The sequence below is a fragment of the Olea europaea genome, chromosome 6, assembly GCF_002742605.1.
Source record: "Olea europaea var. sylvestris chromosome 6, O_europaea_v1, whole genome shotgun sequence".
NCBI classification, from domain to species: domain Eukaryota; kingdom Viridiplantae; phylum Streptophyta; class Magnoliopsida; order Lamiales; family Oleaceae; genus Olea; species Olea europaea.
In genome coordinates, this window is record NC_036242.1 from 13,548,423 (window position 1) to 13,575,889 (window position 27,467).

Genomic DNA, 27,467 nt, shown 5'->3' on the forward strand with positions numbered 1-27,467 from the left:
GTACGATACTTCCTCAATTGTCACACTCACACTCACAGACAGAGAGACACGGACACTATAAAACGCGCTATGTATGTTTCTTACACATAATCACTTATTTTGCAATTCTGAGAAAATACCGTAAAAATTTAGTTTCAATGGCTGAAAAGCTGCAGGAGCAGCTGAAAGAGCTCGGATTGAAGCTCGACAGACCTCCTGATTCGAAAGACGTTCTTATGAAGCTCTTGAAGGTGAGATTTTTTCTTTAGTTATCTTTATTTTGGATAAATTTTTGCTGCCACCTAATTTTGAGTTGTAACATTGAAATTTCGTGCCCTTGGAAGTTCATTGACAGATGCATGCTTATGAATTTGTGAGATTTATGGCTTTGTGAGGGGCTGGGATGATTAGGGTTGAGTTTTATAGAGCTTTGAAATCAGTAAAACCAAGGAAGGATAAGTTAAAGTGATTCAAGCATTTTCTAACATTTTCAAGTAAATGTATGATGCCTTGCAATGCACACTATATTTTATTTAACGTAATACTCATATTTTTTTACAAACATTTATGTTATCTTGTTGTAAGAATGTCATTTGAAACTTTTACGACAGTTGAATATGCAACTTCGTGGGACAAACAAAATATTGTTACATGCTAACTCGACGTTTGTTTTTAAAGAGTTTGCACTTCAAATGACTATATATCATTTCTAATTTCGTAAATTGTGTGTATATTGCATTGGATTTTTCCATTCTGTTGGTTGGAATGAAGAAAATATTTATTTTTACCAGTGAGCTCTTTATCTTTATTTCTATTATAATTTATAAGAAATTTTGAACTTGAATTTGATAGTCAGCCCCAAAAATATTCCATGTTATGAGTAGATTCAACGATGTTTTGGTTAGATAGAAAATCATAGACATAGATGGTGACGGCGATCTTGATGATGTTGGTCTACGGTCGAGCATGATGATGGTGGTTGATGGTATCGATAATTTTAAATTTTGGGTTTGCGTTTGGGTTTAGGTTTGTATGTGTGTTTGATAATTTCTATGTATTTGTGTGAGGAATAAAAAATTAATATTTAAAAAATAAAAAAGAATGAAAAGTAACTTTGAAATTTCAAAAAAACGAAGTTCACGTGTAATTTTCACCTCAAAATATTGTCTATCTTACTAAAATCAATTTCAAATTCATTAAACCTTGTAATAGACAGAATGCCAAAATGCTAAAAAAAGAAAAAGGGAAAGAAAATTCACAAAAAAAAAAAAAGAAAAGAAAAAGAAAAAAAAGAAAGAAAGGATACATAAAACACTATACACAAGTTTAAAGAGATAAACAGGGGGGCTTAAATTGCAAATACTAACAAAGTAGAAGACATCAAGAAGCAAATTATCCTGTTCAAAAAAGTTACAGTTTGGTCGGTAGTAATTATGAAAATTGATTTTTTGATCGTTAGAAAGAAAATTAAGTCTCACATACGAGAGGAGAAGTAAAAAATGATAACTGCTTTGAACAAGTTACGTTTAAAAAATTAATTTTTTAGGATGGAAAATCACAATCAAATATGCATTTAATTTGGGAAACTTGAGCGTGCCATAAGTCAAACTCACTTGCTCTCGCTTCCCTGTTCGGAAGAGAAAAAAAGCCCCGTACGATACTTCCTCAATTGTCACACTCACACTCACAGACAGAGAGACACGGACACTATAAAACGCGCTATGTATGTTTCTTACACATAATCACTTATTTTGCAATTCTGAGAAAATACCGTAAAAATTTAGTTTCAATGGCTGAAAAGCTGCAGGAGCAGCTGAAAGAGCTCGGATTGAAGCTCGACAGACCTCCTGATTCGAAAGACGTTCTTATGAAGCTCTTGAAGGTGAGATTTTTTCTTTAGTTATCTTTATTTTGGATAAATTTTTGCTGCCACCTAATTTTGAGTTGTAACATTGAAATTTCGTGCCCTTGGAAGTTCATTGACAGATGCATGCTTATGAATTTGTGAGATTTATGGCTTTGTGAGGGGCTGGGATGATTAGGGTTGAGTTTATGTTCTCTTCAGGAGTTCCGAGTGGTATGTTTGGGGTCAGATAAGCTGAAAATTCGAGTCTTTTTTCCATAAGTCCTACTACTTTTGGTCTTTTTGTTGTTTATATATATATTGTATGTACATTGCATTGGATTTTTCCATTCTGTTGGTTGGAATGAAGAAAATATTTATTTTTACCAGTGAGCTCTTTATCTTTATTTCTATTATAATTTATAAGAAATTTTGAACCTGAATTTGATAGTCAGCCCCAAAAATATTCCATGTTATGAGTAGATTCAACGATGTTTTGGTTAGATAGAAAATCATAGACATAGATGGTGACGGCGATCTTGATGATGTTGGTCTACGGTCGAGCATGATGATGGTGGTTGATGGTATCGATAATTTTAAATTTTGGGTTTGCGTTTGGGTTTAGGTTTGTATGTGTGTTTGATAATTTCTATGTATTTGTGTGAGGACTAAAAAATTAATATTTAAAAAATAAAAAAGAATGAAAAGTAACTTTGAAATTTCAAAAAAACGAAGTTCACGTGTAATTTTCACCTCAAAATATTGTCTATCTTACTAAAATCAATTTCAAATTCATTAAACCTTGTAATAGACAGAATGCCTAAATGCTAAAAAAGGAAAAAGAGAAAGAAAATTCATAAAAAAAAAAGAAAAGAAAAAGAAAAAAAAGAAAGAAAGGATACATAAAACACTATACACAAGTTTAAAGAGATAAACAGGGGGGCTTAAATTGCAAATACTAACAAAGTAGAAGACATCAAGAAGCAAATTATCCTGTTCAAAAAAGTTAATAGTTTGTTCGGTAGTAATTATGAAAATTGATTTTTTGATCGTTAGAAAGGAAATTGAATCTCACCTACGAGAAAAGAAGTCAAAAATGATAACTGATTTGAAAAAGTTGCGTTTAAAAAATTAATTTTTTAGGATGAAAAATCAAAATCAAATATGCATTTAATAAGTGAAACTTCAGCGTGCCATAAGTCAAACTCACTTGTTTCTCGCTTCCCTGTTCGGAAGAGAAAAAAAGCCCCGTACGATACTTCCTCAATTGTCACACTCACACTCACAGACAGAGAGACACGGACACTATAAAACGCGCTATGTATGTTTCTTACACATAATCACTTATTTTGCAATTCTGAGAAAATACCGTAAAAATTTAGTTTCAATGGCTGAAAAGCTGCAGGAGCAGCTGAAAGAGCTCGGATTGAAGCTCGACAGACCTCCTGATTCAAAAGACGTTCTTATGAAGCTCTTGAAGGTGAGATTTTTTCTTTAGTTATCTTTATTTTGGATAAATTTTTGCTGCCACCTAATTTTGAGTTGTAACATTGAAATTTCGTGCCCTTGGAAGTTCATTGACAGATGCATGCTTCTGAATTTGTGAGATTTATGGCTTTGTGAGGGGCTGGGATGATTAGGGTTGAGTTTATGTTCTCTTCAGGAGTTCCGAGTGGTATGTTTGGGGTCAGATAAGCTGAAAATTCGAGTCTTTTTTCCATAAGTCCTACTACTTTTGGTCTTTTTGTTGTTTATATATATATATATATTATGTAGAAAATGGTTCGGAAAAACATTTTACTTTTGGGGTTTATTTCCCTTATTGCCTCCCAGTAGTTTCTTGTGAAGATTGTAGTTGTATATTTGTATATAAAGGAAATTATTTGTTTTTGCAGTTCTTGCTTTATTGTGAACCATTCTGTATATTGTCCAAGGGATTTTTTTTTTTTTTTTTTTTTTTTTTTTTTTTTTTTTGGGAATAAGCCTTAGTTTGTGGTGGGTTGTATATACATATACGTTCTAGAGAAAGGGAAAATGTTCACGCTCGTAAATATTAATGTTAGTATGTAGAATATAATGGGCTTCAAGAATTTACTCTAATTTTGTTTCCCTTCAACCTGTGTAAGTTGTTAACATACCCATTTTTGATTCACTCCTCTAAGTTTATTTTTCAGTGAGATTTATCAATCTATACTCTGAACGACACCTCATAAATCTGGCAACTAAAAAAAAAATCTCATTTTGCTGTTTTTCTCACTTCAGGCATTTTAGCAACTATAACGACCCCACACTACCTTTCACTTAGGAATCAGTTCATCAATTTAGTCTGTGAATTCTTATCTGCCATCTGGTTTTAAAAATATAGGGGCTTCGTTTCATAATCGAACAATCTTTAGGGTGAATATCGTACACAATACAATTTTTATGCTTTAAATTGTACCTATTGCCTGACAATAATGGACACTTTGTCTTGGATTTCTTTTAGAATTACCTTAGGCAAGTTTCTAGGCTTTCAACTGTTTGCTTCATAGTAATACCAAATGCCTCCCCCCACATGCAGCAAGCAGCAGTGTGCCTTTCTGATTTAGATCAGTTACCGCTGAAATCCGTGGTGGAGTCCATGCAGTCTTTTTTAAATGCAATTGCTAAGCCAGAACTTCTAAAGCATCAAGATCCAGAGGTCAAGCTTTTCGTTGCTGCTTGTATATGTGAGATAACTCGCATTACTGCACCTGAGGCACCTTATGATGATGATGTTTTAAAGGTACATTTTCCTTCTGAAGTGTACAAGGTGTCTAATGGAGCTCACAGGTTGATTTGTAATTGTTTCACCACCATGACTTTTTTTATTTGCGTCCTAGTTAATTGCTTTATGTTCTTTTCCAGGATATCTTTCAGTTAATTGTGAGTACTTTCAGTGGATTAAGTGATACAAATGACCCATATTTTGGAAGGAGAGTTGTTATTCTGGAAACTGTTGCTAGATACAGATCATGTGTTGTGATGCTGGATCTAGAGTGTGATGATCTCATAAATGAAATGTTTACCACTTATTTCACTGTTGCAAGGTACGGCTTTTTCATATCAAGTTCTTGTCAGTCAGTCGTAAAATAAGTTTATGCATGGAGAAAATATAATACTCTTGCAGATACCAAATATATTCTTTTGCTTATTCTTTCGTTTTTTGCTGTGATAATGTGCGTGGACATTGTGTTGTATCCAATGGCTTTTTACTTGTTTATTACTTATGGATTGTTAGTCTAGGGTTTCTCCCTTTGGATGTTAAACATTGTGTCATGCAAAGAGGTACTTTGTTTTTTGTTCTTGCATATTACTTCTTCCCACTTGCTAGTTTATTTCCATATCCATATCCTTTTCCGAAGTCTTTTTTATCTTATTTATTTAGCTTTTATTCTTGTGTCATGTATCAATATATTTTATGTTTTCTTTTTGTGTCCAAAAACCAAGACATGATAGATAAGTAAAAATTACACCTATCTGCCAGTACATTTGATGTGGACATCATCCTCATCGGGTCATTTGTTAGGCCATTTTATCTTCTATTTACTTATTTGAACTTTATGTCTTATTGGGCTTGTATATGGGTTTGGCCCAAGCCCAAGTTTATTATTTTCTTATTGTAATTGAGATTGAAAGTTTAGTTTTGATGAATGAAAGATATTTTGTGATCACGTTTCTCTCCTCTCCCCCTAGTTTCCCCTCTCTTCTCCTCTCTTCTCTTCCCTTCTCTTCTTCTTCTGCTTCCTCTTCCCCCCTATGTGATCCCTCTTCTTCTCTTTCTTGCTATTTCTTAGCTTATTTTACATCAATTTTTGGTATCAGAGCCTAACCTGGTTTGCAATATCTTTAAGTGAAATATAGTCTCTCCAAAGAAAATAAAAGAAATACTGCCATGGATGTGAAGAAAAGCCATAAGCACAACCATAACACATCTGCTGCTGCAAAATGCCCTTCCTGTCATCTTCCCAAACCATCCCCTACCGATTAATCTGAATTCCAATCCAAACCTCTCCAATTCAGCCCACGACACACCACCAAAAACGCTTCCAGTAACCAGATTTCCTCAAAGCTTGACTCGGCTGCACCCCTATGTCTGCATCCCAGCAATATGTTACCCATATTCCCAGCAACCATCCCTACAATTCCCCACTGAAGTCAACTCCCAACATCATATTCATCATACTTCAAACCTGCTATTGCAAAATCCCAACACTGCCTCCTGCCCGTAACTGCCAACGATCAACCCACCACCACTTATAACTTCTCAACTATGTACTTCCAATAACTACTCACAAAATAACCGCCCACAATCACTACACCCCTAATAACCTACGACACATTAACTACCCCAAAAGAGTCCCCACCCTCCTATAATCCACTACACGCCATCTATACAAACGCCAACCTCCTGCGCACCAGATTACAATTGTTGTTGAAATTCAGTCATAACCCCATTCAAGCTACAAAATTAAACAACCCACATACCTTCGACCACTGAAAACCCACGCCGCAGCCACTCCATCGCCGGACGATACCCACCCCACCACTTCAAGTTTCGATACCTTCTTCGATTGCAAGCAACTCCTGACGCCCTTAAATGCCCACCTCGCAATCGTCGCCTCCAATTGTAACCACTGCAGCAACACCAACCGTTGGTCACCTTCACAATGCCGAAGCCTGTAATCACTGCAGTCGCCACCTATCGCCGTGCATCCCTACGACAACGCCGTCCATAATCACCGTCATCAGTACTAGCCTCCACTAAGCCCACAAATCTTCTGCCAATTGCCAAAGGCAGAACATGTCGAGAGGTTTAGCCTAAGTGGAAGTGGGTATTTAATTCAATTGGGCTCTGCTTGTGGTTTGCATTTGGGCCTCACTTTGTATATTTTGAAGATTAGGCCTCAATAGTTATGTACACAGTAGACTAATTAGTAGTTTTGGGCCTTGATTTGCAACAGTTTTGCTTATCTGATTTTCTAAGTTAAAATAAAAAAATAAAAAAAATCATTTTCAGGTATCTCTTTCATTCCAGTTGATTGCACACGGCTTCTTCAAACGAACGAAAGGGAAGTCATTGTTTTTATTTTTCCTCAGTTTATATTGTTGTTTATCTTGAATTGTATCAATTAGCTTTTGTGCTACAGCCTTTACATAAAATTCACGTGATTAACTCCCCTTGTCATATTTTCACCTTTACCCCCCCCCCCCCCCCCCCTTTTTTTTTCTTTTTTTTTTTTTTTTTTCTTTTTTTTTTTCCCCTTTCCCCCCCCCCCCCCCCACATTTATTTTACGTACTTATGTTGTTGACTAGTGTTTGGCCCTTGCTTTATTATTTACATAGATCAGCTGTATCAGCTTAACACATTTGAATTTTCATAATTCTAAAAAAAAAATAAAAAAAATATGCAAGAGTTGTTATTTTCCATTTCTTGAACTAGTTGTTTATTGAGCTCGTCATTTACTGCATTCAGTTAGTGTTACATTGCATGCATTTGCGCAGTGGTCGTTTTGTCATACTCAATTCCAATACTGTGATCATGGACCCTTCTCAATTTGATGCCCTTACTCGACAATTAGCTCAACTACAAGCTCAATTAGCAACCGTCCAAACCGAGGTGACTGCTACTCATAAAGGGAGTAGAGAACTATCTGCTAAGGTGAACAATTTAGAACAAAACTCCCTCAACCAACGCTGATAACTCTGAAGAGTCTCATAACATACTCTATCGTCATCGATATGGGGGTCGACAGCGTGTTCGTCATGGGCGAAGAAATGGAGAACAGGAGCGCAATCATGAACGAGACCATGATCATTATGGTACTCACTCACCTCCTCGCTATGAGGAGCGTTACTTTCGAAACATCAAATTAGACGCTTCTACCTTCGATGGCTGTTTAGATCGTCGAGTTTTCACACAATGGATTAGAGACATGGATTGTTTCTTTTCATGGTATGGAGACCCAGAGGCAGCTTGAAATTAACTGGTACTGCCCAACTCTTTTGGGAAAGCGTTGAGGACCTTCTTGAGAGGCGTCATGCATTTCCCGTTGGAAGTTGGGAGGAAATGAAGCGCCGCCTTCAAGAGAAGTATTTGCTCCACTCTTATAGGAGCAACTTGTTGGACCAGTGGAATACTCTCACACAAGGAAACTGTCCAGTGACTAACTATGTTACCCAGTTTGATGAGCTCCGAATGCGATGCCACATCGTCGAGGATGAAGCTATGACTTTAAGTAGGTTTAGACAGGGCCTAAGAGACAATCTTCAGCGTGAGCTTGTCCTGCAAGGTGTCACCACTCTCGATCACGCTTATTCCTTGGTTCGAGATTACGAGTCAATTACTAAGACTCCGTATGGAAGGCGTAGTGATAACCGTCCATTCATCTCATCGGTACCTCCTCCTCCCACCAAATTTTTCCTAGGACCTCCACCGTCTAACACACTCCCTGTTTTAGACAATAAGGGTAAAACTCCTGAAACTTCAAGAACTTCTCGCTTGCAATGCTTCAATTGTAAGGGCTTCGGCCATATCTCCTCTAGATGTCCGAGCCGAGCTTTAGTTATTGATGAGCAAAAAGATGTCGTTGATGATCCCTTAGAAGATCAAGTCTATCAGCCTAACTTTGAAGAGTTTGACGATTTGGGTGATAATGAGGATACTTTCTTAGGTTGCCTTCGTACCCTTCCTGTAGGTCTAGGTCCTGCTTCTCTAGTCCCCGACACCTCTCGGTTGAGTGTTGTATGATGTACCCTTACCCAACCTAAGGATGTCGATGATTGGCGCCGTCATGTCATTTTTCATACTTACATCAAGATCAACGATAAGGGTTGTAAGATTATTGTTGATAGTGGGAGTTGTATTAATGCGGTCTCTGTGACCACAGTGTCCCGTCTTGGGTTGAAGTCAGTCCTGCACCCCCAACCGTATAATGTCTCTTGGGTTGACACTTCTTCTATAGCTGTGAAGGAGCGTTGTCTGGTGCCTATCCAGTTCCTTGAGTATAAGGATCATATATGGTGTGACGTCATCCCTATGAATGTCGGACATGTAATTCTTGGTCGACCTTTGTTCGATTTGGATGTAACTATCCACGGGCGATCAAATTCATGTTCCTTTGTATTTAATGGAAAGAAAATTCACCTTAATCCTTTACCACCAAAATCTGTTGAGTTACACCAAGCCAAAAAAATTGTCGAGAGGAAAGGATTACATGTGATTAGCTCTACAGAATTTGAACGGACAATCGTAAATGACTCAGTTGTATTTGCTGTGATTGTTATGGAAGTCCCATTCGATTCGCCAATAGTGGCCCCTACTGAAGTTCAATCACTCCTTCAAGAATTTAAGGATGTATTTCTTGACGACCTCCCTTATCTATTGCCTACCTTACGGGATATTCAACATGCTATAGATCTGGTTCCAGGATTGTCTCTCCCCAATTTGCCTCACTATAGAATGAATCCTGCTGAACATGCCGAGCTCCAAAGACAAGTGGGTGAACTCCTTCACAAATGCTTCATCCGTGAAAGTTTAAGCCCTTGTGTAGTTCCTGCCCTTTGACACCTAAGAAAGATGGTTCTTGGAAGATGTGCGTTGATAGTCGCGCTATCAATAAGATCACTGTCAAGTATCGTTTTCCCATCCCTCGACTTGATGATATGCTAAATATGATGGCCGGTGCTACAATCTTTTCCAAAATCAATTTGAAGAGTGGGTATCATTAGATTTGGATCCGCCCTCGAGACGAGTGGAAAACTGTATTTTATACGAAAGATGGTCTATACGAGTGGTTGGTCATGCCTTTTGGACTAATCAATGCTCCAAGTACTTTTATGAGGGTGATGACACAGGCCCTTCGACCTTTCATGGCCAAATTCATTGTCGTCATTGTCGTATACTTTGATGACATTCTCATATACAGCAGAACTAGGGAACAACATCGAGATCATCTCACGCAAGTTTGCTCTACACTGCATGCAACAAGTTTGTATGCCAATGTGAAGAAATGTTCTTTCTTCACTGATAAAGTTGTGTTCCTTGGATTCATTGTTTCTGCTACGGGAGTATTTGCTGATCCTGCGAAGATTCGGGCAATTGTTGAGTGGCCTGACCCCAAGAATATACATGATGTTAGGAGTTTTCATGGTTTAGCTACTTTTTATCGTCGTTTCATCAAGGGGTTTAGTACGGTCATGGCCCTATCACAGAGTGTATGAAGAGAGGAGAATTTCATTGGACGCAAGAAGTGGCTAAGGCCTTTCAGCTAATCAAAAAGTGAATGACAGAGGCTCCTGTCATGGGACTCCCAGACTTTTTCAAAGTATTTGAGGTCGAATGTGATGCGTCAGGGGTAGGAATAGGTGGAGTCTTGAGTCAAGAACGCCACCCTATTGCTTATTTTAGTGAGAAATTAAATGATGCCAAGCAACGGTACTCGACTTATGATAAGGAATTGTACGCAGTCGTACAAGCCTTGCGCTATTGGCGTCATTACTTATTACCCCACGAATTTGTCTTTTTTTCGGACCATGAGGTTCTTCGTTTCCTTAATTCCTAGAGACGATTGAATTCTAGGCATGGTCGCTGGATCGAATATTTGCAAGCCTATTCTTTTGTCTTAAAGCATAAAAAGGGTGTTGAAAATCGAGCTGCTGACGCTTTAAGCCGTCGCATATCCTTGTTGTCCATCATAAGTGTTAAGGTCATAGGGTTCGAAAGATTTAAGGAAGAGTACGAGTCATGTCTCGATTTCAGAGACATTTTTCTTGCTTTGCAAAATGGGGAGTTAGACACCACTGACAGTTTCCGTTTGGAAGAGGGCTATCTTTTTCGATCCAATAAGTTGTGCATCCCGAGGATTTCAGTGCGAGACTTTATAGTGTGGGAAAGTCATGTTGGCGGGGGCTGGGGATTTTGGGCGTGATAAGACCATAGACGAGATTGAACGTCAATTTTATTGGCCTAGTTTAAAGACAGACGTGGCCAAGATTGTTGGCAAATGCCACACTTGTCAGCGTTCTAAGCAAAAGAGGCAGAACACAGGCCTCTACACGCCTCTCCCTGTCCCTAATTGTCCCTGGCAAGACGTTAGTATGGATTTCGTGCTAGGGTTGCCACGTACTCCAAAGAAATACGACTCCATTTTTGTTGTCGTAGATCGCTTCTCGAAAACAGCACACTTTATTCCCTGTAACAAGACTTTCGATGCATCTAAGGTTGCTAAGTTATACTTTCATGAGATCGTCAAGCTGTATGGCCTTCCTAAGACCATTGTCTCGGATAGAGATGTTCGTTTCACTAGCCATTTTTGGCCAACCTTATGGAGTATGGTTGGCACTAAACTGAAATTCTCTACTGCATACCACCCACAAACGGACGATCAAACTAAAGTTGTTAACCGTAGTCTTGGTAATCTATTAAGGTGTCTAGTCCAGGAAAATTTTAAGAATTGGGATTTAATTATTCCTACTGCCCAACTTGCATATAACAGTTCAGTGAATCGGTCTATAGGTACGAGTCCTTTTGAAGTTGTTCATGGTTTTAAGCCTAGGAAACCGTTAGATCTTATTCTCATGTCTCCACATGCTAGTGTGTCTGTGTCAGCTGAGTCTTTTGCACAACATCTGCGTGACTTGTATATTGAGATCAATAAACAGCTAGAAGCGAGTAATGCATTATATAAATTTCGAGCTGATTTGCACAAACGCCATGTTGAATTTAATGTTGGGGATTATGTTATGATTCGAATTAGACCGGAACGACCCATCTGGGCTGCTTCCAAATTACAAGCTCGTAGTGCTGATCCTTTTAAAATTTTAAAGCGTGTTGGTCCAAATGCATATGTCATTGACTTACCTTCTCATTTTGGCTACCACCCTACCTTTAATGTTAAAGACTTAGTTACTTACAAAGGCCAATTTCACCCCGCTGATGATCCTTTCACACCTCATCTCTGGACCCTCATCTTGAATATGTTATCCCTATCCCAATTTCACCTATTGCAACACATAAAGCTCCTCCTGCTCCTGCTGCTCCTTCTTCTCCTGCTCCTGCTTCTTCTGCTCCTGCTGCTCCTTCTTCTCCTGCTCCTGCTTCTTCTGCTCCTGCTGCTCCTTCTTCTCCTGCTCCTGCTTCTTCTGCTCCTGCTGCTCCTTCTTCTCCTGCTCCTGCTCCTCCTGCTCCTGCTGCTCCTTCTTCTCCTGCTCCTGCTTCTTCTGCTCCTGCTGCTCCTTCTTCTCCTGCTCCTGCTTCTTCTGCTCCTGCTTCTTCTTCTGCTCCTGCTTCTTCTGCTTCTGCTCCTGCTTCTTCTCCTCCTTCTTCTGCTTCTTCGCTCCTGCTTCTTCTGCTTCTGCTTCTGCTTCTTCTCCTCCTTCTTCTGCTTCTTCTCCTTCTCCTTCTTCTTCTTCTGCTTCTTCTTCTTCTTCTCCTCCTCCTTCTCCTGCTCCTCCTTCTTCTTCTCCTCCTTCTTCTTCTCCTCTTCTTCTTCTTCTTCTTCTTCTTCCTCTTCCTCTTCCTCTTCTTCTTCTTCTTCTCTTTCTTGCTACTTCTTAACTTATTCTACATCAACATTTCTCAGAATTGGCATTTTCAGGTGAATCCATTTGTCTGTGTTTTTAAGGAGCCTCATAAAATAAGCTACATGATCTTGAGATATTTTGTATGTGTGTTGGACACATGGCGGGAGGAGGGTCAGTGTTAGGATGGTTAGATTGATTACGACACTGCTTAAAATTAAACTCAACTACGTTCCTGAAATTTTTAATGTTCTTTGCTTGGACCAAGTATGCAAACCATTGTTCCATATTGGTTGTGAATCGAGACTGATTTAGCCAATATGTAGGTTCTACGCTGCAGAGGTGTGAAATTTCAAAAATATACCTAAAAGTAGAAAACTGTAAGTCAAACCTGGTTTTATGTGAGTAAGCCAAATAAACCATTTATGCCATATGTTATATAAGCAGGACATATTGGATCCATTGAACTCTGTGATTGAACATTGCAAAGGTAATTTGTAAACTAGTCCGATTGCGATCCCAACGTTCGGTAAGCTCTGGAATAAATAGACTGTCATTTGAACAATTATCTCTACTTGATTTGTTCTTGTTGTCATGTGAGAAATATGCATTTTGTCATATTTTGTTAACAAGCTACAGTAAAATGATGCTAAACGATAAGCTTGTAGTGGAAAGGATACAGCTTCTCTACTGACATGGTATCTATTTATTTCTATAGACATTGCTATAAATAAAAAAGGATACGTATAGGCATTGTGTCACCCGTTCAAGTGCTGTAAAACATTTGATATCATGTATTGTATTCTCCTTTTGCATCATTTACATGAGATAAACAGTACCAGGACACAGCTATATCTAGTGGCTTTTCTGTATTTAGCAGGAGAAAATGTATGCCAAACTTCTCTGGTTACTGCATGTTGAATCATGTGGTCCACCATTTCTTTTAACTCATGCACATGCAACACCTTGGTGGAACATGCTATCTTCCTTGATAGATCTAACAATCAAGTTGAATCCTATAGTCATTGCCCATACAAAGAATGATTTGGATGCTTTACTGTGGTTGATCAATGCAATAAATATCACTTTATTTTTATTTGGACATCTAGTGATTGAGACAGGGATAATCATGTTCACTTAATTTAGTGCACTTCTACAAATTCCCTTTTATGCAGAGATGAGCATCCTGAAAATGTTTTGACTTCAATGCAAACAATCATGGAGGTTGTCTTAGAAGAAAGCGAGGACATACGGAATGATCTTTTACTGATTTTATTGTCTGTTTTAGGTCGCAATAAGAAGGTAAAAGAATCATCCTTTGTTGGTTCAATGTTCAAAGATTATCTCAACTGCCCTTCCCATTGAATTCTGGAGTTTTTATTGCTAGGATGCATTGGCTGCTGCAAGGAAGCTTGCTATGAATGTGATAGAGCATTGTGCAGGAAAATTGGAACCTGGCATAAAGCAGTTTCTTATATCATCCATGTCAGGAGAAAGAGGGTCTGCGAAGTGTCAGATTGACTACCATGAAGTACTTTATGACATCTATCATTGTGCCCCTAAAATCTTATCAGGAGTTGTTCCTTACCTTACTGGAAAACTACTGGTAACCATACACAGTTGCTTGTGAATTGGTGTTTCCAAACTGATTTTGTAATACATGCATGAGAAGAATGTCAGTTTCAACCTTTTCATATTTAGATTTGTCAGAATCTTGCTCAATTACAAAATTTGGTGTTGACAGACTGATCAGTTGGACATTCGTTTAAAAGCCGTGAGCTTAGTTGGAGACCTTTTTGCTTTGCGGGGATCTGCTATCTCTGAATCATTCCAGCCAATCTTTTCAGAGTTTTTAAACAGATTGACTGATAGAACAGTGGAGGTTAGAATGTCTGTCCTTGAGCACATGAAGATTTGTCTTCCAGCAGATCCTTTCAGAGCTGAAGCTCCTCAAATGATATGTAAGGACTTTTTAGTTTTTTATTTTTCATAATTCACCCTGTTCCTTTCCTTCTAATGTTCTCAAAAAAATCTTAGCTGCGCTTTGTCACCGGCTGCTGGACTGCGATGATATTGTCCGCAAACAAGTTGTTAGTGTGCTTTCTGATTTAGCATGTCATGCCCTCACATCTGTGCCTCTTGGAACTATCAAGCTGATAGCTGAGCGCCTTCGAGACAAATCTGTAAGTACAGCTATATCTGCCTTTGCACCTTTTAGTTTAGTTATATTCATCACATCCTTCGATTATATTATGATAACTATTTTCTGCTTATATCCAGCTTTCTGTTAAAAGTTATACAATGGAGAGGCTAGCCGACATATACCAGGTCTATTGTTTGAACCGTTCGAGCATATCAACAACTGATGAATATGATTGGATTGTTGGGAAGATTTTGAGATGTTTTTATGATAAAGATTTCAGGTACCTTATTGAATTTTAGTTGTGGACAATTTAGTAAACTGGCTAAGGATGGAAAATTTATGAATGCAAACATTTTCAAACAAATTACAGCTAGGTCCTGAGAAAGGGTAGCTATCAATGTTTGAACCTATAATCTCCTATATGTTTGTTAGATCGTAACTTTGTTTCTTAATATTCCGTCTTAAAATTAAAGCTAATAGAGAAGATTTATGAGACATGGCTATGAAATTGCTTGTGACAGATGAATGTTGACTTCTAGGATATGGTATTAAAGGTTTGATATTTCTATGCAGATCAGATACTATTGAACCCATTTTATGTCTCTCTCTTTTCCCAACTGATTTTCCAGTCAAAGATAAGGTGACAAATTGGGTTAGGATCTTCTGTGGATTTGACAAAATCGAGGTTAGGGCTCTTGAAAAGATGCTAGAGCATAAGCAAAGGTTTGTTCTGATTCCACTTTTTATGGGTAATAAGTTTAATATGGTGTTTTTAGACGAACTTTAGCCAGGTTCAAAACTACAGGCTGTGCATCCCAGTAAATTATATGGGGTTTCTAATTATGGTACAGGTTACAACAAGAGTTTCTGAAGTACCTTTCCCTCAGACAATTATCACAGGTTTGCAGTTTGTATTTCTAAATCCGAGGCAGGAGGAAAAATTATACTGGAACTTTGATAAAATGATCATTTTTTTCTTGGAATGCAGGAAGGTGAAACTATTGAGCTCCAGAAGAAAGTAACGGTTTGTTTCCGTGTTATGTCTAGCTGTTTCACTGATCCTGCAAAGGCAGAGGAGAATTTTCAGATTCTTGACCAGCTAAAAGACGCTCAAATTTGGGAAATTTTTGCAAGGCTTCTTGACCCAGACACTAGCTCTCCTCAAGCTCGTAGTTTACGGGTGAGACATAGCAATGAAATCAAAGTCATTCTATGGTGTTTTGACTTCTTTATTCGGTTTTTCCTGGTTGAATTTAAAGTTTAAAATGTTATCAAAATTAACGTGATGGTTTCTCGTATATCTTTATTGCTCTGCAGGATGATTTATTAGTGATCGTGGGTGAAAAGCATCAGGTCTATGATTTTTTGAGCAGCCTCTCATTGAAATGCTCTTATCTGCTTTTTGGCAAGGAGCATGTCAAAGAAATCCTTGTGGAGGCTGATATACAGAAATCAGCTGGAAGTACTGAGTTCATATTGTCCTGCATGACTATACTTGTGGTAAAACGTTCACTCTTAGATGTGTTTTACGTATAATGCCCCTGTTTGGTAAGGATTAAAATCTAGATTTTAATTTAAGTTAAAGTTAACAATTAATTTTTACCACATATTTGATGGACCCACAACTTTTCCACCACAAATTTCATCTTCTGTCAAAATCTATTAATCTGCTATTAATCCCTACCAAACAAGGGCAATATATGTAGATGGTTAATTGCGAAATGATATCTTTATATATGTACTTTTCTGTGTTTCTGTTTGGGTGTGTACCATAATTTGACATTCTTTTCTCTCTTCCTAGAAGTACTGGAAGTTTGTAATTATTGACTTTCAAGAATGATTGATGAGCTGGGGAATGGTGTATCATGCTCATCCGTGAATGATAATCTAAGTGATCCTGCAATTTGCAATTTAAAAGCATGCTCACCGTTACTGAAAAAATGTGGGTTTGACAATTAGGATGGACCTACAGGTATCACTGTCTGATTGTACACAGATGTGATATACGAACTTCAAATTTCATGAATATCACTTCCTCTCGAAGCAAAGTTGCTTTAGATTTAAGATAGCGTTCCTAGATTCCTTTTTTTTTTTTTTTTGGGAAATGTTGAGATCCAATTTCATATTATTATGTGGTAAATTTTCAGATTCTTGCAAGTTTCAGTCCTCTACTTCTTGGTGGAATTGAAGAAGAATTGATGCATCTTCTTGAGGACGATAACGAGATAGTGAAGGAAGGTGTTTTGCATATTCTTGCAAAGGCTGGAGGTACCATCCGAGAACAGCTGGGAGTTTCATTGAGGTTCAAATTTGAAAATCTGATGCATTGCTATAAAATTTCTTGCTTGCTTTAGTCTTTTTTATGGTTGAAATTCTATATTTTTTTCCTTGTAGATCGTTAGATCTCATACTCGAGCGGATATGCATTGAGGGTAGCAGAAGGCAGGCCAAATATGCTGTTTATGCCCTGGCATCAATAACAAAAGATGACGGGCTCATGTCTCTATCTGTTCTGTACAAGGTTTCTCTTTAATGGATTATCATGATTTATTCTCATTAGTAGTGTCTTGCTCTGCAGTTCTTTTTATAGTTTCTTCTCCGTCCATATTATTTTTGATGGTATCAGTCATCAAGTTACGTATTTCAAATCAACAGAGGCTTGTTGATATGCTTGAGGAGAAGTCCCATTTGCCGGCTGTACTACAATCTCTTGGATGTATAGCGCAAACTGCTATGCCAGTTTTTGAAACAAGAGAAAGTGAGGTTGAAGAGTTCATAAGGAAAAATATATTGGAATGCAGCCATGTATGCCTCTTGAAATTCACCAGGACTTTTGTTATCCATTATTTCTTTTCATTCTTTGATATTATTTCATCTAAATCTTGCTTCACTCACAGATGTCAGAAGATAAAGCAAATGAATGTTGGGATGATAGAAGTGAACTTTGTTCATTGAAGGTCTTTCTGCCAGATACTTTACTCTTCATTACTGTATAAAGAAACTCTTGGAAGGTCTTTATGAACTAAATGAGCAATGGTTTTTCATCTGCAGACATATGGGATTAAAGTATTAGTCAAGAGCTATTTACCTGTCAAAGATGCCCATCTTCGTTCTGGAATTGACACTCTTGTTGAAATGCTTAAGAATATACTGTCTTTTGGAGAAATATCAAAAGACATTAAATCAAGGTAATGTAAGCTGTATGGTGTTTAAAGTGGTGACCGTCATTCAATTTGTGCTTAAGATTCTGATACTGATGTGGATCTCTTTCGCGCATTTCAGTTCAGTGGATAAGGCTCATTTGAAGCTTGCTGCAGCAAAAGCTGTTCTTCGTCTATCAAAGCACTGGGAACATAAAATTCCTGTTGATGTCTTTTACCTGACCTTGAGAACTTCTGAGGTAGAGTTTACTTGACTTGAAGTGTGTCAGTGATGTCACCATTCATGGAAAAAATTTCCTCATGACTGTTACTGAGCCTGCTGTTCTTATTCCCTCGCCCTTGGGTGTTTGTAGGCTAATTTTCCAGAGGTAAAGAAACTACTACTCGATAAGGTTCATCAGTATGTAAAGGACCGGATTTTAGACCCGAAGTATGTTTGTGCCTTCATACTTGATGTTGATTCTCAGCAGTTGAATTTTGAAGAGGTATAATGCTTTACAGAGTATAGTTCTATCTTCTTCAGAGAAGCAAATCTGCCTTCATTAAAAGTAGAAAATGGAACACGTTCTTAGATGGGCTCGTCTCATGATCTATGCTGTCCTATATATTTTGGCAGAACAAGCAAAATTTTAATGATATCATCCAGATGTGTCAACAAGGTAGAGCACGCCATGTTTCTACAGTGGGTGATGCAAATTCTACACCACTTAATCCAGATTGCCTTCTCCCATATGTGGTCCATGCCCTTTCTCATCATTCTTCATTTCCGGATGTTGATGAACGCAAAGATGTCAAAGCATTTGAAACTATTTACAGGTATTATAGGTTGAAAGTTAGCTTCTTCAATAGTTTTGAGTATCCAATGGAGCTACTAGATATTTTTATATGCATCCAGTAACTAAAAACTTCCAATTCTTGCTGTCTTGAGATTAATTAAAATCTTTGTGCAGTGTTTTTGAAGCTATTTATAGATTGAACTGTCTATAAATTGTTTCTAAACGGTTGCTTAATTTGAATATTAAGTATCACAATCCTTGGAAGTTCGATTCCCTGTATCTTTAGAATTGGGAATCTCAAAGAACAGTTACGTAACAGGGGGGGGATATTGCACAAATCTCTCCGATTGAACTTTATGGAGAGATAAATCTGTCTTTAGTTAGTGATTTGTTGAAGATATCTTTTCCTACATACATATGGGACCATGGTACGGTAGCTGAAATTCTAGTTTCTGTAAACTGCCATTAATGAGGATATTTTTTAGGTGACACGGGGGATATTGCACAAATTTCTCCAATTGAACTGTGTGAAGAGATAAATCTGTCTTTAGTTAGTGATTTGTTGAAGCCATCTTTTCCTACATCATACATATGGGACCATGATGCAGTAGCTGAAATTCTAGTTTCTGTAAACTGACCTTTACAAGGAGATTTTTACATTTCTGTAACACTCACTACTTGATTGGGACTGTAGTTATCTTCTACATCCACATCATCATTAAGCTATTGAATCTACTTTTCTATATGTTGATCCAACTTCAGGCAATTGTATTTGTTCCTGTCCATGCTGGTGCATGGAGATGATGAGGGGAAGTCTGATGTCAGTATTAACAAGGACAGGGAGAGTATTTCGTTACTGTATTCAATCTTTTTATGTATCAATAATTCAGAAGATTCTTTTGCTGCAACTAAATCCAAGGTTGGGTATTGAGTACTGCTATCCCTTTTTTAACCTTGTAGTATTATAACTGTTATGCAATTTTTTCATTTGAATGAGACACATCATTGATTAGTAAAATAATGAGGCTAGTGTAGTTTTTGTGATGTTTAATAATGTGAATATAGTATATTACAGAACTCTTATGCTCTCTGCGACCTTGGCCTGTCAATCGTTAAGCGGCTAGCACCAAAGCAAGACGATCTTCAAGACTTAAGTGCTTCAGTGGTCCTACCTTCAGCGCTATACAAACCGCTTGAGAAGAAAGGAGGAAATGACTTGCTGGTATTACGATCTAACTGCACTTGTATTCAGAAACTTCTGGTTTGTATTTGTGAATTCAATGCCTGGCAAGAGGAAGATTTTTTTGACATCCCTAATTGGATTCTTTCTATATAAATATTATTGTCTGCAGGTCTTTGGAGGTCTGCAATGAAATACTGGGTTTTCTTTATTTTTTGATGTGTGCTTTCTCAGCATTTCTTTGCTCTTTTCGTTCTGTGATGTCTAAAAACCCGGGGTGTTGATCTGCATATATTTACCAATACCTTCTCCCACTTTAAAGCTTTGAATTTGAATGCTTCATCACTGCTACTTGAATAACCAGTTAGATTAAGACTACTACAGATGTCAATTCTATCTGCTACCTGATGGAATCCATGTAATACTCAAATCAGGTTCCTATGACTACCATGCCATAGACAATCTCAATTCTATGGTTATATGCACGAGCTCACTATTTGCTACATTCACCATCAAATTAGAGAAGTTGGATTCTTGTTGAAGCCTTCTTGTTTTGTGGGATCAATTAGTGATAACTAATACCAGGTCACATTAAGAACTTCTACACTGGAAAACTTAACTTGTTTTTGTATGCCAACAAATGCAGAGATCTACAAATATCATGAAGTTGAAAATTTCAAATCCTAGAAAGAACCAGAAACTGATTTTATCATTCTCAACTAAAAGGGGGAAAAATCAAGAAAACACACACAGAGGGAGGGAAGGTTGAAGCCCAGTAATTTCCATAGGATTTTGTGACTGCTGTTGAAGTGCTTAGGTTTTCCTATTCAATGAATGATTGATAGTTCATTTTATTTTATCAGACTTAAGAAGCACGACCAGATGATGATAGCTATGTTTATGATTTTATGGGTGATATGCATTCATTTTATATCTTTACTAGATTGGTGAAGGGAAGACTTGGTTGGCTGATGAGAGTATCTTGGCACACTTTGAATCCCTTAAGTTGGAAGCTAATGGAATTGTAAGATTTCAAATATGATTCTGCCTAATAGAGAATTGGTTTTTCTTTGAAATGTGTACTTTCTTACTAAATTAATTTTTTGCTCTTTTGTTGACTTCAGGTGAATTCAAAAATTGTAGAGGAAGAGGCCATGAAGGACAGTGAAACAGAGGGAAGCGAGATGCCTTTGGGAAAGTTGATGAAACGTCTAAAAGTCAAGGCATCAAAGGCAAAAAAGGTGGTGGAGAGCAAGTCTGCACCAGCTGAAGTGGATAATGAAAATAATTTTGATATTCTGAAAGTGGTGAAGGAAATAAATATGGATAACTTGGGCATAACTAGCAAGCTCGAGTCAAGCAATGGAAACGAATATATTCGTAAGAAAAAGAGAAGCGATCATAAGCCTCAGAAGAGGAAGACAATGTTTAGTGAATCAACTAATGCTCCTGTACCAAAACGTAAGAGATCATCGTCTGCCCAAGGGCATAAGTCTGTTGCAACGATTTCTCCAAAGGGTTCTATGATGCCAACCAATTTAGGTCGAGAGAAACTCTCGGTCAACTCTACCAAAGTAGACGAGGAGTTTCAAACTCGGTCAGGAGATAAATCTATGCAAGGAAATAATATCAAACCTGCAAAGTCAGACTTGTTGATTTCATCTATTGAGAAGAAATCCAGCCCCTCAAAACAGAAAAGCAAGCGTTTTAATGGAGTTTACAGTGAGGCTGATGATCGCTCAAACCATAATGCTAAGGTATTCTTTTCCATTGACATTACTGAGAGTGGAATGTGTTTGATGTTTTGTAATGACAGTACGAGTTTTTGACTTTCCCTTTCAAATGCTACAGAAGCCCAAGAAAATTGGGTTAACAGTTACCACACCTTCAAGCAGTAATACTGAGTCAGGATCGACGAAAAATAAAAAACAGAAAAGTGTTGCTGGGTTGGCAAAGGTTAGCGGGTTTTACTTCTCTGCAATTTCTTGTGAAATGATTTATGCTTGAGAATACTGGCTTTGCATGTTAAACTGCATAGCTTAGTGTTCTATTGATTTACATGTTACCTCCCAAACCTGTGCATATTGAAGTAGCATAAATCTCTATATGTACACTGTAACATGTATGCATAACTTAGAATCATGATTGATCAACAAATGGAAGGCATACTCTCTCATAAGGAGCATCAAGCTATCTCATGGCTCATGCCATTGTTCTTATACTATGAAAATAGGAGGCCAGTAAGGGTTCTCTGTTGATTTTCTTCCACAACATAAAACCTTCTTCCCAAATTATTGCTGTAATTTTGCTGTCTCTAGTGATTCAGAATTCGAAGTTCGTACTTGTCTTTTCATGAATATCACTCAATGCTGCTGCTACTACTTTTTTTCTTCTTTAGTGCACAGCAAAGGACAATGAAAGTTTTGCTGACTTGATTGGTTGCAGAATAAAAGTTTGGTGGCCAATGGATAAGATGTAAGTACTTCTTGATTTAGTCTGAACTATGCTCTTGATGTTAGTATTGCAATGAAGGAAAAAGATAATTTTAATGTTTTTTGCATGTATAATATCACCCTTCATGCTAATACACTTCTGTAATTTTCCCCTGAAGTCGTTCCTTCTAATCTTTCTATGAAATTTGGATCTCAGAATGGTTTTACTATTTGTCCTGATCTAATCCTCCCTTGTCTCCGGTGAATGGATAAATAAAATTTAAAAAATTCATCTTTTTTCTTCTCATTTACTTTTTGTTCCTTTTATTGGTCATTCAATTGGGCTATGACCAGAATGATGCATATCTCGCAACTGCGTTTATCATGCTTCACTGAACCTTAATTAGAACAAGTCCTTCATGGCCATGGAAATTAACATCTATGTCGTAAGATCACCTCCTTGAAGGCTAACAATCTTCATGAGAAGGTATTTTGCAGTTCTGGGTTTTTACATAAATAGAAAACCTATTTTCTTTGATTATGATTAAGATTTCTGTAAACATAGATGAATAAATAATATTGTACAACTCTCTTCTTGCTTGATTTTGTGGCTAGATATGGAATTGATGTTTTAATTGCCAACTCTACAGGTTCTACAAAGGTGTCGTGAAGTCTTTTGACACCGAGAAAAAGAAGCACGTGGTAAGCTACACATTGTTTATGTGCTCCATAATTGTGTTGCAGAATTGTTAACCTATATTCTTATAATTAAGCTCCATGTCAATCGTGGATTTATTTATTTTTAATTAATTTGTTTTGAAGATATTATATAATGATGGAGATGTGGAAGTTCTTCGATTAGATAAGGAGCGGTGGGAACTTGTTGACAATGGCCAAAAAACTGAGAAGGTGCAATATTGAAGTCCCATTATCTTTTTTTTCCTATCAGAAATGTGTTTGATTTATGTTTTTGGTCAATCTAAGATTGTGGCATAAGATCTAACAAGATTTTGAACACCATTTGCAGCCATCAGTTTCGTCAAAGGGTGTCAGTCCTAAAACAGGGTAAGCTCTCACTTCCTTTAAAACTGCAGAGTAAAAAATTGTGCCCCTAAGCAAACTAGTGAAAAAATTTCAAATACTGCACCCTTAAGCAAGAGAAAGAACTTAATTCTTTTGCTGGCCTACAAACGTGAATAATATTATTTAAAGCAGCATTCTGTGACAGCATAACAACTTATGTCATCTGGCCTGCTTGTTTGCCACCAATTTTGTTTATTAACTCTACGTATTTGTCAATAGTATTTTTAGCTGGACATGGTGTAGGCTTCATAGATTTTCGGAAAAAAAGAGAAGACAGGAACCAGACTTTCTATCACGTGGCAAAACTAAATTAACGGAGAAGTTTTGTAGTGAGAAATAACACATCTGAAGCACTGGCTTGGATGTGCAAATGGAAAAAGTACAGGAACCTGCACCCATGTGCGTGGTGGCGTTCTGAAGAAACAGAAAATCAGTTGCTCTATGTTTTAATAGCTTGTATTTGTGGAGCAGTAATTCGAAGTGCCCTGCTCTGGAGCTCTAGCTATGACAACCAACTATTTCTGGCATCATGATAATCTGAAGGCCTTTGATTCCCCATCATTTTGAATTTTGGTTTCTTTGCATGCATTTCTTCCTGATATCCTTGTGCTCTAGACAATCTTTGTAGTAAATACTAATTTTAGTGGCTGAAATTCGGCCTTGCTCAGCACTTCCCTTGGCTGGACGATAAAACAGTCCCATGCAGCTTTTATTCTTCTCTTTCTGATATGGCCCTCATTTACTTTCAAGAACAGTTATCATGTCACCAACTATATACGTAAGCCATGTAAAAACATAGTATAGCATGCTGAAGACTGGTGATAAACAGATTTACTTGCATATACTTGATATATTCGTTAATGAAGTGTTTTCAATCTGTATAACTTCTAGAACTACTAAAATTTCTGGATACATCTTCTTTAATTTAATTCAGAGCTTAATTTAATGTTATCAAGAATGAGGTTTCACTGTCCAGTATTTGCTTCAAAAGCTATTTAATATATATCTGCCCTTCTCTTCAACCCAGTTATAATTCTGTTTCTGAATGCTTGAAAGCTAACATGTATTGGAAACTGAGTGCTTCCAAAACATGGTCTCTCTTATGGTTGTCGTAAAAGGGAACTACAAATTCTTTTGTACGGATATTCATGTATGGTATTTCTGTGCTTAACTTTTTGTAACTGTCATTGCTGTTGCAAAATGGTATAAAGCTGCTTGGAAATTTTTCTCATTTCTCAGCTTTACAGATCATCTGAGCGGAAGAAGAAGTCAACAGGAGGCTCAAAGCAAAAGAAAAAATTGGCAGAAATGTAAGACTGCTTTTTCAAATTTTGTTCACTTGAAATATTTTTTATTCTTTTGTTCTTTCATTAGCTTATGTACTTGAATGGACTGATAGGTCTCCGTCATCCCAAGTCAAAAGGAAAAGAACTCCAAGGGACAATATGAAGCAGAGACAAAAGGGTATGTTAAGGAGGGAAACCACGACCGAAACGGTTGGAAGTCCTAGCGTTGCTTTGACCGAATCTGGCTCAAAGTCCATTGACTCAGGTAAAGGGTCATACTTTTTGACATTTGGTTATTTATATGATCAGAATCACCATCCATGATAATGGAATGATTCTATAACAAAAATGTTGGAATACTCGCATGAGGTAAAAGAAAAAGGATTAGCACTTGCACTCTTGCAGTTTCGGTGTTCATTTTTCTCTGGGAGTTTTTTCTCTCCTCATAGCAGGCAACATTGTCACTACTGATATTTTGTTTAATTTCATGATTGCTGAAGTCCGTCCATGAACACACTGATATATTTACTGAATACTGGAATCATAAAGAATCTTCCCTGCTCATATGGATTTTATTTTCCCCCATTTGAACTGTGAGCATTATTTCATTCTTTGCATGGAGCATAATTGTTTGAGAATGGGTGGAATGTTATTTTTTCACATTTTTTTTTTTACCATCTCATTTCACTTAAAGAGTTAATGCCTAGCTCTGATTCATTGTTTGCTGACAATTCAGATCAGGAGCAGAAAGAAAGAGTTGAAAAGAGTTCAGCTGATATGGACCAATTGGACAATGACAAGAAACGAATGGAAGATGCGGACAAGGGCTCTAGTGATGCAGAAGAGTCCAAGGACGAAGAAACTCATTCGGAAGGAATAGAAGGATCTGATAACGGAGGAGTTTCTTCTTCAGACAAGCAGCAGCCACAACGAGAGACTGAAGAAGTTGATAGTATGGATAGTCTTCCAACATCTTTAGATAAACCCAAGAAGAAGATTCCAGCTTCTAGTTCCATGAACCTAGAACTTTCTGACGATGAGACTCTTGTACTTTATCTGTGCATTTGATGTCTAATTACTCAACATATGAATTCTGCATTCTAATACAGGTTTCATGAAATGCAGAGCACGTGGAAGCAGCGAGTAGGAAAATAAGGCAATGGCGATTAGTTCTGTATGCTAAGCTGCGCACATTGCTGGTCACAGTGCAACATGCCAAATTGCACAGCATAGCTGATCCTGAAGTAAATTGTAGCATCCAATAGAAGTGTCATAGCATGTAGGAGAAAAAATATGGATCCTAAATTTTCAGTTGTATGCCATTAGAGTTCATGTACAGCCATAATTTGTGTTGGGTCATCTCCGTAGCCTAGCTCCGTCATGTGTACATTTATAGAACTCGTAAATTTACGTCTCACTTAATCCCATCTAGTGTCGTCTGGTCAGCATTCGTCGCATTAGTGTATTTCGATACTGTAATTTGAATCCTTTTGCTTTTGGGTTATGTAACATTAGGAATCTCATACTTAAATCTTAAATTGTTAAGCGTTTAGATATCCAAGTGATTTCTTGATTAATATTGACTCTGTATGTTAGCCAATTCATTAATTCAGTCTGCCCCTTATTGTTTTTTATGTTGTGTTTCAATCTTCAAGTTTCTAATTTTAAGATTTAACAAATATGACACTCAATTCTTGTCCATTTGTTACCATATTCAATAAATAAAAAAAGATTGAAGTGAAAGTAATGCAATAGTTTGGAGGTAGTAATAAACAAATTATTAAATTTTAATGCTACTAAAATGTAGATTGCTTAATTTTGAAACTAACTTGCTTAGAATTTTAGAATTCTGATATGTTTACAGTTCATTTTACATGATTTTTGAAAAATTAAAAATTGCTTTTGAGATTAAGCCCCTGTTTGAGTCACATTTTTACTTCATTAAAATGAAAAATATGATCGTTATTCATCACATCAAGCCATCATTTTTGAATTTCTATCTCTGGTGTGGGGTCCATAATGACTCTATTTCTCATTCTCATTCTCATTATAATGTGGCGCAAACATGATCAAGTAACTCTTTTTGAATATGCTTGAATAATTTTTTAAAAGTGCTTTCTTTGATAAAAATAACTTCTAAGAAAATGCTGATTTAAGGGGACTAATTCAGATTTTTTTTTTACAAGAAACAGGTTTTCCAATAAACGGACCTTAGCATGTTGAATTAGATAATAAACACAAAATTTTCATTAACGCGAAGACACTTGCAAATGATGTAAGCAATTAAGCTCTGCTTGCTGCATATTATAATCGAATTTTTAGTAAAACATTGATAGAATTTGAAGAAGCATGTGGTAGAAAAGTTGTGATTTTCATTAAATTTGTGATTAAAATTAATTATGGAATTTATACCCTTGTTTCATGGCAATTTTTTCTCAAAAACAATGTTCTGAATGATGATTTTTAAGAGAATGTGTGGTTGAAAAGTAGATATATTTTGAGTTTACATGTAAAATATTTTATTGTGTGAATGAGTGTTAAAAATGAGTACGTAAAAAAGTAGTAAAATAATGGTTGTCAAACAGGGGCTAACTTAATTTTTTAATTAAATTTTAGACCATTCCAAACAAAGACTAAGAATTTCCTTGTTAGAAGAGTATAGAAACAACCAGGTCAAAGGTCAGATACGATAATGGTCAAAATCAACAGAATTGGTCCAAATTACTAAAATTATATTTATAATTTGTAAAATAAAAATAATGAATGACTATTTCTTTTCCTCTTAATTGTTGCGCGTAGATAAAGTCATCAGATTATAGTGCCTGGTCTTATCCACTGACACGTGTCGTAACTTTTGTAATGCAGATACCCAACTAGCGTTACCTACCGGTAAAAGTATTTTAGCCCATCAAAACTATAATTGTACTTATGTGGGACCTAACACTTTGCTTTTCAAGGCCTACTCAACTAATTCATTAATTTTAAAATCACAAAAAAAATAAAAAAATAAAAAATAATAATAATATTATTAATAATAAATTAGG

The 27,467-nt window shown here is 36.9% G+C and overlaps 1 protein-coding gene across 4 annotated transcripts; it reads left to right on the plus strand.

Moving 5' to 3' along the window:
* Nucleotides 1–26,002, plus strand: LOC111395917 (sister chromatid cohesion protein PDS5 homolog A-B-like). Of its 4 annotated transcripts, none has more exons than XM_023022139.1 (33): nt 1–230; nt 4,383–4,586; nt 4,709–4,890; nt 13,538–13,664; nt 13,750–13,968; nt 14,107–14,323; nt 14,400–14,545; nt 14,643–14,785; nt 15,079–15,228; nt 15,357–15,405; nt 15,494–15,685; nt 15,823–16,005; nt 16,653–16,807; nt 16,900–17,026; nt 17,161–17,310; nt 17,403–17,462; nt 17,557–17,693; nt 17,788–17,905; nt 18,020–18,151; nt 18,283–18,482; nt 19,205–19,361; nt 19,518–19,664; nt 20,566–20,646; nt 20,747–21,379; nt 21,474–21,578; nt 22,021–22,097; nt 22,705–22,756; nt 22,877–22,963; nt 23,082–23,119; nt 24,385–24,447; nt 24,537–24,688; nt 25,160–25,470; nt 25,549–26,002. In XM_023022139.1, exons 1-33 carry the CDS (start codon nt 138–140, stop codon nt 25,576–25,578), a joined length of 4,917 nt encoding a protein of 1,638 aa, XP_022877907.1. In that variant the 5' UTR covers nt 1–137; the 3' UTR covers nt 25,579–26,002. The 4 variants fall into 4 exon arrangements, with proteins under 4 accessions (XP_022877907.1, XP_022877906.1, XP_022877905.1 ...); XM_023022138.1 differs by lacking the exon at nt 1–230 and adding an exon at nt 1,627–1,861; XM_023022137.1 differs by lacking the exon at nt 1–230 and adding an exon at nt 3,073–3,302.
* The last annotated feature ends 1,465 nt before the right edge of the window (nt 26,003–27,467 follow it).